A 9,820-nucleotide genomic window follows, 5' to 3' on the forward strand; every position below is an offset into this window, starting at 1 on the left:
CTTGAATAGTAAGTTGTCTATACTTGCCTACCTTTATGGTTATTGTAGAGACTTTCAGAAATTGGGATGTGTTAATAGCTAAGCAAGAAATGTCTCTCACGGCTTTATTTTTATGTTGTTTGATGTCTTTGTTTCCACTATTTGCCATTAGATACTAGGACTCAAGTCTCCAAATCACTCCTGCTTTTCCCTCTTGTCTTCTCTTATTTTGTTCTCCCTATAAATTGTGAATGTATCAAATCAGTTATTTATCCCCCAGAGAATCTTATTTAATTTGGGGCACTCTGTGAGTATCTGTATGCTGGACATGCTCTCCAGGTGATTCTAATGTGCAGAGAGAGTTGAGAACAATTGGTGATAAATGTTTCAGGTAGGGCCTGTAATACTGGGCTTGGTGCTTGTCTATTTTATTGACATAAAAATAATACAAACTAAAACTATTGTATTCTCTTTTCTTGTTTGTTGCAATCTCTTTCACGTGTTCTTGTCCCATTTCCATGCCCCTGGCTAGCAGATGTGACTTTATTAAAAGAGCTTTAGACTCTTTATTCTTGGCCCAGCCTCTTTTTTCTTAATCTCTACTAGTTTTAGAGAAAACAGAAACCGAGAAGAGTCATGACACAGAATTCTTCTCTCCTCTTCAGCCTTGCACAGCGACAACTCACTTAGCAGAACAAGGAGCTGGGCCTAAGTAAGAGCTTCACTCTGAGTCAGTAGCAGAGGATGCTGAGGAGTGAAGGAGGTTTTCCTTGCTGTGAACTTTGCTAAGCATTCTCCATTTGTGTCACCGAGTAGTTAAAGTATTTTCCTCCGTGGTTGACCACCTTCAGCACTCAGAATCAAGGGACTTGGGATTAAACTTGTTTGTATTCTTAGAGTCTGGTCAGCCTGTTTTATATTCATCGTATACTCTCTTGCCAGATTAAACTTTCTAAATGCTTAGATACTTCATGACACCCTCACCTTGTCTATACAGTTGAGTCCAGACTTCTTAAGCTGGCATTAAGCATCTTTGATCTGACTACATAACTCCTTTTCCCCTCACCTATTTCACACTCCAGCCAAACCAAGTATTTGCTGTTTTTCTATCTCTGCTTATACAGCCATGTGTCATTTAATGATGGGGATGTGTTCTGAGAAATGCATCGCTAGGCAATGTTGTCATTGTACAAACATCATACAGTGAACTTATATAAACCTAGATAGTATAGCCTACTACACATGTAGCCTATTGCTGCTAGGCTACAAATCTGTACATGTTCATGTAGTAAATACTATAGCACAATCGTAAGTATCTGTGTGATTAAACATAGAAAAGGTACAGTAAAAAGTGTGGTAGAAAAGATAAAAAATGGTACACCTGTATAGGGTGCTTACTGTGAATGTAACTTTCAGGCCTGGAAGTTGCTCTGAGTGAATCATTGAGTGAGTGAATGTGAAGGCCTAGTGGTGAGTGAAGGCCTAGAATATTCTTGTATACTATTGTAGCTTTTATAAATACTATACACTTATGCTACCCTACTTTTATTTAAAAATATCTTTCTTCAGTATAGCCTTAGCTTACTGTAACTTTTTCACTTTATAAACTTTAAAATTTTTTAACTTTTTGACTCTTTGTAGTAAGAGCTTAAAACACACATTTGTACAGTTGTACAAAAATATTTTCTTTATAACCTTATTCTATAAGCTTTTTTCTATTTATAATTTATTAAAAATTTTTATTTTACTTTTTAAACTTTTTTTGTTAAAAATGAAGACACTAATATGCACATGATCCTAGGCTCCACAGGGTCAGATCATCAGTATCACTGTCTTCCACCGCCTCGTCCTGTCCCACTGGAAGGTCTTCAGGGGCAGTAACATGCGTGGAGCTGTCATCTCCTGTGATAACGATGCCTCTTCCTGGGACACCTCCTGAAGGAGCTGCCGGGGCTCTTCTTGAGGAGGTGTCACTCTTCTCAGAAATAGGACCATGGTGGTTTCCTTGGTTTGGTTTTTGTTTTGTTGTTTTTCCCATCAGATTTGCTTGCAAGCAAATAATGCACCATAAATATTCTTCTCTGTTAATGAAAACCTTTCAGTTGGGGTGAGGGGGTCCATGTTTTCTAATTTTTTAAGGATCTTGTTGAGGTCTGCAAAAGCTTCTGCTAAAATCTCCTCCACTGTGAATTTTCTTACGGATTCTTCTTTTTTTCTTTTCCTGAAGTTTCCTGTTCTCTTGCTTCTTCTTCAGCTATGTGTTCCTGTTCAGTTCCAATAACTCCTCATTAATCAATTCCTCAGGAACCACCTCTAGGAGCTCCTCAGTTGTCCTATCCACACTCAGGTAAAAGTTGATTGCCATCTCAACCACAGCCTTGTTGATTTTTGCAAACTCCTCATCCTTGGCAGTCGTGGATGAACCCCTTGAGTGTCTTCTTGCAGATGCCATTCATACATCACTAGTCAGTAGGACATTTTCAATTCCATGACCGAAATGTTATGTGGCACATGATTTTATCGTTCCCTCTGCTTTCAGTTTTGTCCTCCTTTTCAATCATCACAAGTTCACATCCACGTTGAGGTTCAAGGCCAACATAATAGTTGTAGTAATAGCTAACACTGAATGTTAATGATGTGCCTGGCACTATGGTAAAAACTTTACAAATTATTTATCAGCCCTACTGAGTTAGATATTATTATTGTCATTTTATAGATGGGGATGCAGAGCTGAAAGAGAATTAAAGGAACTTACCCAAGGTATCAGACGTGGTAGAGACTGCATTTGAAGTCAGACACTCTGACTTTAAAGTCTTCTGTCTTTCCCACTAAGCTATACTAACCTCTTTCATGGAGCCTTTCCCTTCTCCAGCTTTGTGTGACCACTGCCCTCTCTGTACCATCTTACCACTTTACCTGTACCTTTCTGATACTCGATGAGTTCTACTTTTAATTGAAGTTATTTATGTACTTACCTGCACTCCTTTAGTCTTGAAAGGCAGAATCCATTGTCTAATCCATGTTTGTATCCCCCTTGCTCATTGGAGTTTTTTTAAAACTTTATTTTATTATCTTGAAAAGTTGCAAGAAAAATACAGCTCTCATATACTCTTCACCTAGGTTCAACGATTTTTCCATATTTATTTGCTTTCTCTCTGTGACACACTTATGATTAACTTTCTTATTTGAATAATATGAAAGGAAATCGTGGCATCATAAACTGTCATTTATGTCCTCAGAATAAGGACATTTTCTTAAGTGAATGCATTACAATGATCAATTAAAATTTAACATGGATCAAATACTGTTATCTCATATACAGTCTGTATATAAGTTTTCCTTCTGTTCCACTACTGTCCCTTCATAGCATTTTTTCTAATTCAGGATCATGTGTTATATTTACTTGGTATGTCTCTCTAGTCTCCTTTTATCTGGAGATACTTCTTTGTCTTTTAGGGCACTAATACTTTCAGAGTGGAGACCCGTTATAGAATATCCCATGATTTGGATTGGTCTGGTGCTTCCTCTTGAATAGGATCACATTACAAATTTACAGGCAGTAATACTTCATAAGCAAAGTAAGGTTGTGGTCACAGATTTCTCCAATGTACGTGATGATTTAATAAACTGAAATATATTGCCGCCTAATTTTGAAGGGCCTTAAAGAGTGTTGGACCAACGGTTGAACTGATAATTTTTATTGTTGTTGTTAATCCTCACCCAAGAATATTTTTCCATTTATTTTTAGAGAGATTGGAAGGGAGAGGGAGAGACAGAGAGAAACATCAGTGTGAAAGAGACACATCGATTGGTTGCCTCCCGCATGCACCCCAACCAGGATTGAGCCTGCAACCGAGTGACATACCCCTGACCAGAATCGGATCCCGATCCTTCAGTCTGAGGACCGATGCTCTGTCCACTAACCAGCTAGGGCTAACCTGTGGTTCTTTGAGCTGCCTGAGGCTGTTGGTTCAGAGGGGGAAATGTGAAGTGGAGGTGGTAAGGACAAAGGAGGAATACACAGGAGGGCACCTGGCATCCCTTTTATCCAGAGCATCTCTGCTTTAATTACTTTGATATGTTTCTTTGGTAAAAGAGGTTCCACTGCTAAAAGAAGCAAAAACAAAAATGTTACTACACTGGTCCAGTGACCTCATGTTTCAGATGAGATTCTGAGAGCTGTGCGGACTTTCCCAAGGTGGCACAGCTGGTTTGTGGTAGGGCCAGGATAGAGTGCAGGTCTTTTGAATCCCAGGCCATGGCTTTTTGCTTTATCTTGCTGCTTATCCTTTATTGGATCAAGGACTCCTCTGAGAATCGGAGCAAATCTGTTTGGACCTTTCTCTTTAAAAACAGTATATAGTAAGTTTTGCATTCAATTTTAGGGAGTCTCAGAAGTCCCTAAAGCAGACCCATGGACCCCTGCTTTCTACTGTCATAATTTTGCTTGAATTGTGTTTGTCAACTTTACCATTTGCCTTTTGTGGGTGTTTTGTGGTTTGAAACACTTGATGCCTTGTTCATTCTAAGCTTTTTCCTTCATTGGTTTATGGTGATTTGCCAGTGGGTGAGGGATCACTTTGCTCAGTGTCATGCTGCCTGCATGCTGAAGATAGTCTCTCTTGGCAGGCTGCAAGATGAACAACGTTAATGTGGTATATACACCGTGGTCTAACCTGAAGAAAACAGCTGACATGGACGTGGGACAGATAGGCTTTCACAGGCAGAAGGATGTAAGTGTTCTGCACCACCGAGGGAGGCGGAGTCCTGCCACCGAGTGGGATATCGTCTTTTCTGTCTAACAGCTTTGTTGTTGAGGGCTCAGCATGATGTATGTTATTTAAAGAAAATTAAGCTGGGTGGCTGAGCCCCTGGAAAGCCTCTCCCCTGTTCTTGGGGGGAAATCATATAATAAAGATTCAATATTTTTCCCCTGTCTCCCTCAAAGGTGAAAATTGTGACAGTGGAGAAGAAAGTAAATGAGATCTTGAACCGATTAGAAAAGACCAAAACAGAGCGGTTCCCAGACCTAGCAGCAGAGAAGGAATGCAGAGACCGGGAGGAAAGGAATGAGAAAAAAGCCCAAATTCAGGAAATGAAAAGGAGAGAAAAGGAAGAGATGAAGAAGAAGAGGGAAATGGACGAACTTAGGTATGTTGGAGCTATAGTATTGGTATTGACCTTGAAGATTTTTCACTGTGATTTTAATCGGGATGATACCCTGAAAAAAAGAAAAAAGAAAAGAATGATATGCTGGTGGAGGAAGGGATATAAAACAAGTTCAGAGCTTTAAATGAGTTAGAAAAAGACATTTATACTATGATTACCCTTTATAGGGGCAGGATATGAGAGTGTATGAAATAAAATAGCTAATTTCATTTTTGAATAAACCATAATAAGTTATCCTCAAAGTTTGGTTTGTAAACATCTTCAGGAAAAAAAAAAGATGCTATATTAAGAGTTTAACATTGACTAGCTATGATATTTGAATAGAGTTGTCTTAGCTCTAAAGGCCAGTGCTAGTAAAAGTTGTTTTTTAAAACCTCTTTTTTACATTTTATGTGTTTTACATTTTGAAAGTTCAAATTAATGTAGTGAGGTCTGCTCCAAAACACTGCATTTTTTTTCTTTTTTTATTGAATTTATTGGGGTGACATTAGTTAATAAAATTATGTAGGTTTCATTTGTATAATACATCATCTGTATATTATATTGTGTGTTCACCACCCCAAGTCAAGTCTACTTCCATTACCATTTATCCCCCCATACCCTCTTCTATTTCCCCTGCCCCCCTTTCTCTCTGGTAATCACCATACTGTTGTCTGTGTCTTTAATTTCTTTTTCAAAACACTACTATTTTTTAACGTGTTTTTTATTGAACTTGAGAAAGAGAGAGAGGAACATGGATCGGTTGCCTCCCGTACACACACTGACTGGGGATCTAACCCACAACCTGAGTAATTGCCTTGATTGGAATCGAACTGACAACCTGTGGTGCATGGGACAATGCTCCAGCCAACTGAGCCACACTGGCCAGGGCATCAAAACACTACATTTTTAAATAATAAATAGTAGTTAAAAATATAATTTGGATCCTGAAATTCTGGTGTATAGAGCCATAAGAATACGTGACTCTATTAATTTTCTATTGCTACTATAACAAATTACCACAAATTTAGTGGTTTAAAACAGCCTAGATCTATTATTTTACAGTTCTGTACGTTAGAAGCTTGATGTGGTTTCCACTGGGCTAAAATCCAGGTGTCAGCTGGGCTATGTTCCTTTCTGGGGCTCTAGGGGAGACCCTGTTTTCTTTTCCAGCTGTTAGAGCCACCCACATTTCTTGGCTTGTGACCCCTTCTTCCATCTTCAAAGTTAGTAGTAACATTGCATCTCTGACTTTCTTCCATGGTCATAATCCCCTCTTTGATCACAGCTTCTTTGCTTTCAAGTTCCAATGTAGTGACATTGGGCCCATCCAGATAATCTATGGTAATCTCCCATCTAAGATCCTTAACTTTATCACATCTGCAGATAGTCCCTTTTGCCATATTAAGTAACATATTTATGGGTTCTGGGGATTGGCATGTGAACATCTTGGGGTAGGATCGTAATTCTGTCCACCATACTGAATCTATATAGATGTATAGTACTATACCTGAAGAGGCCCACAGTGTTTCTTTGTGAGAGAAGAAAATTAATTCTGTGACTAATTCCTAGATTTTCCCAGTTATCCATAGATATCATGTGTTAAGTGTACCAATAAGGGGGGGGAAAAGTACTGATGTGTTACTCTCTTTGGGAATGGTATAGTAACAAAATGAGCTGTCTTGCCATATCCTAACCCAGTTTCTTTGGAATACCTGGGTTATTAGGAAGATTGTTGGGTCAGAATTCGGTATTATGATAAAGCACTGGAACTTATTAGTTATCATATACACACATGTTCCTGTTGGGGATTCTGCTAAAACAAAATGAGGAGCTTCATAGAATTCCCAAGTGTTATCCTGAGTTATATTTGCTAACATGAATCAGACTAATGCTAGATTTAAACATTTCATATTACCTAGAATTGCAAGTCTGCTTTCTGTTAGGACTGGAAGAAAAATGATCAACTCATCATGTGATAAAATATGTGGAATTTTGAGTGATTGTGGGATTTAGAGTAGTTTATTCATTTTTGGTTTTGTTTGTTTTTAAATATTTTTATTGTTTTCATAGAGGAAGGGAGAGGGAGAGAGAGATAGAAACATCAATAATGAGAGAGAATCATTGATCGGTTGCCTCCCACTCGCCCCCTACTGGGTTATTGAGCCCGAAACCTGGGCATGTGCCCTGACAGGGAATTGAATTGACCTCCTGGTTCACAGGTCAATGCTCAACCACTGAGCCACTCCCGCCAGGGCCTTACTGCTTTTATTTTAATAAATTACCCTGGGCCTCAGAAAACCAAAAACAGTTGGTGTGTTCATTTCTGAGAAACATGTGCCACAAAAACGACTTCCATATGCTGCAGACGGTGGAAGAACGTGAAGCAGGGCTATAGTGCGATGACCCCAGGCAGGGACATACCGAAGATTCGCTTGGCATGTGCAGAGCTGCTGTTTGCATGCTGTCTTCTGCAGCTTTTGTGAAATCCAACAACAAATTCTAAGTTTTTGATGTTTTATAATTTGTTTTTATACATTTGTAGTGCTGGCATCACTTTAATTTCTGCCTTTTGATTCTTCAACCTAAGAGATCAAATGCTTTGTCTATAAAATGTTCTCATTTTAAATCTTTCTCTTGGCTTTCTGACAATGAAAATACCATTGAATTTTACCAACCGGTGATTCTTTTATTTGGACCATCTGGTAAGGAATGTCAAGTTGCTGTGATTGCTTAAGAAATTGACTTTTGAATTTTCAGGGGATTCCACAGATAAATCAAGAAACCATTATTATCTCGGGCAGTATCCCCAGTGTTTCCACATGGTTTCAGTGAAAAAGTACTTAGCCCAATATTCAGAAGAGCTACATTCCAACTTCTTTCCAATCCTAAAACCATTATTTAGACTCTGGACTCCATTCTAGCTTTATGAACAAGGGCAGAAGAAGGGCAGGAAGCTTTTAATTTCTACTTTCTACTGGGAGGGAAAGTGGATGGAAGTTCTTTGAGCTCTAGTCAGGATCATATCCATCAGCTCTCTGCTCAGAAATGAATGAAGCAAAAAAGAAGGTGCTGCCTTCCTTCTCTGATGAAAAGAACAGTAGCCCATTTTGTTCTTGCTAATAAGTGCTTTACTCCTTGTCCTCAGTGTGCACATATGGTACTGATCTGGTCATGTAAACAGATCTACATAAAGGTCATTGTTTTTTAGGTAGTTTTTAGAAATATTTGGGTTGTTGGGAGGGTGCCAAAGTGTGAAGGGCTAGATAGTAACAGTATATTAACACCTTCTATTAATCATTTTATTCATTTAAACAATAATGAAAATTTCCTTTTAGACTTCACATATTAATTCTCACTTATCCATCCTGTCATTTGGCTCTTTAGACAGTTTTTAAAAATTATATATTTATATATTTTTGGAAAATATATTTTTATTGATTTCAGAGAGGAAGACAGACAGAAACATCAATGATGAGAGAGAATCATAGATTGGCTGCTTCTTGCATGCTCCCTACTGGGGGTAGAACCCACAACTTGGGCACTTGCCCTGACCAGGAATTGAACCGTGACCTCCTGGTTCGTTCATAGGTCAATGCTCAACCACTGACCCACCCCGGCCGGGCTAGACAACTTTTTTTGGCTCACACTTGCCCTTTCAGCCTAAGATGTAGGGGTTTTAGTTTAGAGAGTCTTTGTACAGGGTTAGGTATAAGGAGGAAGCCACATACTGGTTTTCTTTCCATATCTGCTATGCTGGAAGCCATACATAGAGTTAAGAGAAAGTAACAGAAGAGACTCAACATAGGTTTTGAAAGGATTTGGAGCCTTGGAGTGATCTTGCCTGGAGAGTTAGAGAAGCAGAATGTCTTTCACTCAGTCTACATTTGGTTTTAGAGAGGAGCATTTGAAGAAGTCCTCTAGGCCAGTGGTTGCCAACCAGTAGTCCACAACCACTGGTGGTCCGTGAGGTCCAAAAGGTTGGTGACCGCTGTTCTAGGCTGGTACCTGTGAGTCTACCGTAGACAGTCACTTCTTTTTTTTTTTTCTGGAGAGATTATTTTATTATTTACTCATATCATAAATTGACAGTTCAGGATCAAGTCACTCGAAGTGTGGTAAGAATATCACTGGTACCACATGAGATGAGTTTAGGTAGTATGTCCATAGACATGTTTTAACAGTTATGTAATTATTTCAATGAGTATTACCAGCATATCAAACTTGTGATTTAATGGATGTTATTGCTTAGAGCTAGGCAAAGTATGAAAAAGGAGTGGATATAAAGTCAATCCTATATAATAAAAAGGTAATATGCAAATTGACCCTAACAGCAGAACCACTGGGAATGACTGGTCACTATGACACACACTAACCACCAGGGGGCAGATGCTCAATGCAGGAGCTGCCCCCTGGGGGTCAGTGCGCTCCCACAGGGGGAGCTCTGCTCAGCCACAAGCCAGGCTGACGGCTGCCAGCACAGTGGTGGTGGCAGGAGCCTCTCCCACCTCCTCAGCAGCGCTAAGGATGTCCGACTGCAGCTTAGGCCTGCTCCCCACTGGCAAGTGGACATCCCCTGATGGCTCCCGGGCTGCCAGAGGGATGTCTGACTACCAACTTAGACCCGATCCCCTGGGGAGCAAGAGGGCACAGGCTGGGCTTAGGGGACCCCCTGCCCCCCCCACCCCCCCCA

General features: G+C 39.6%; 1 protein-coding gene and 1 long non-coding RNA gene across 8 annotated transcripts in view; one reads left to right on the top strand and one right to left on the bottom strand.

The window, feature by feature from the left end:
* The window catches only part of CCDC25 (coiled-coil domain containing 25), a 44,948-nt gene that overhangs the window by 22,072 nt on the left and 13,056 nt on the right, over nt 1-9,820 (top strand). For 5 of the 7 annotated variants that reach the window (XM_006764757.2, XM_015564603.1, XM_015564600.1 and 2 more), the window contains 2 exons: nt 4,609-4,712; nt 4,928-5,130. The exons of the other annotated variants lie outside the window; for them this stretch is intronic. In XM_006764757.2, the coding sequence (XP_006764820.1) occupies nt 4,609-4,712; nt 4,928-5,130 (307 nt within the window). The remainder of the gene's footprint in view (nt 1-4,608; nt 4,713-4,927; nt 5,131-9,820) is intronic. 7 annotated transcript variants of the gene reach the window in all.
* The window catches only part of LOC107183236, a 13,398-nt gene continuing 5,658 nt past the window's right edge, over nt 2,081-9,820 (bottom strand). The window contains exons 2-3 of the long non-coding RNA XR_001514030.1: nt 3,334-3,338; nt 2,081-2,302 (exon numbers count right to left, since the gene is read on the bottom strand). This is a non-coding gene — a long non-coding RNA (uncharacterized LOC107183236). The remainder of the gene's footprint in view (nt 2,303-3,333; nt 3,339-9,820) is intronic.

Source organism: Myotis davidii, unplaced genomic scaffold (assembly GCF_000327345.1).
Source record: "Myotis davidii unplaced genomic scaffold, ASM32734v1 scaffold198, whole genome shotgun sequence".
NCBI lineage: Eukaryota > Metazoa > Chordata > Mammalia > Chiroptera > Vespertilionidae > Myotis > Myotis davidii.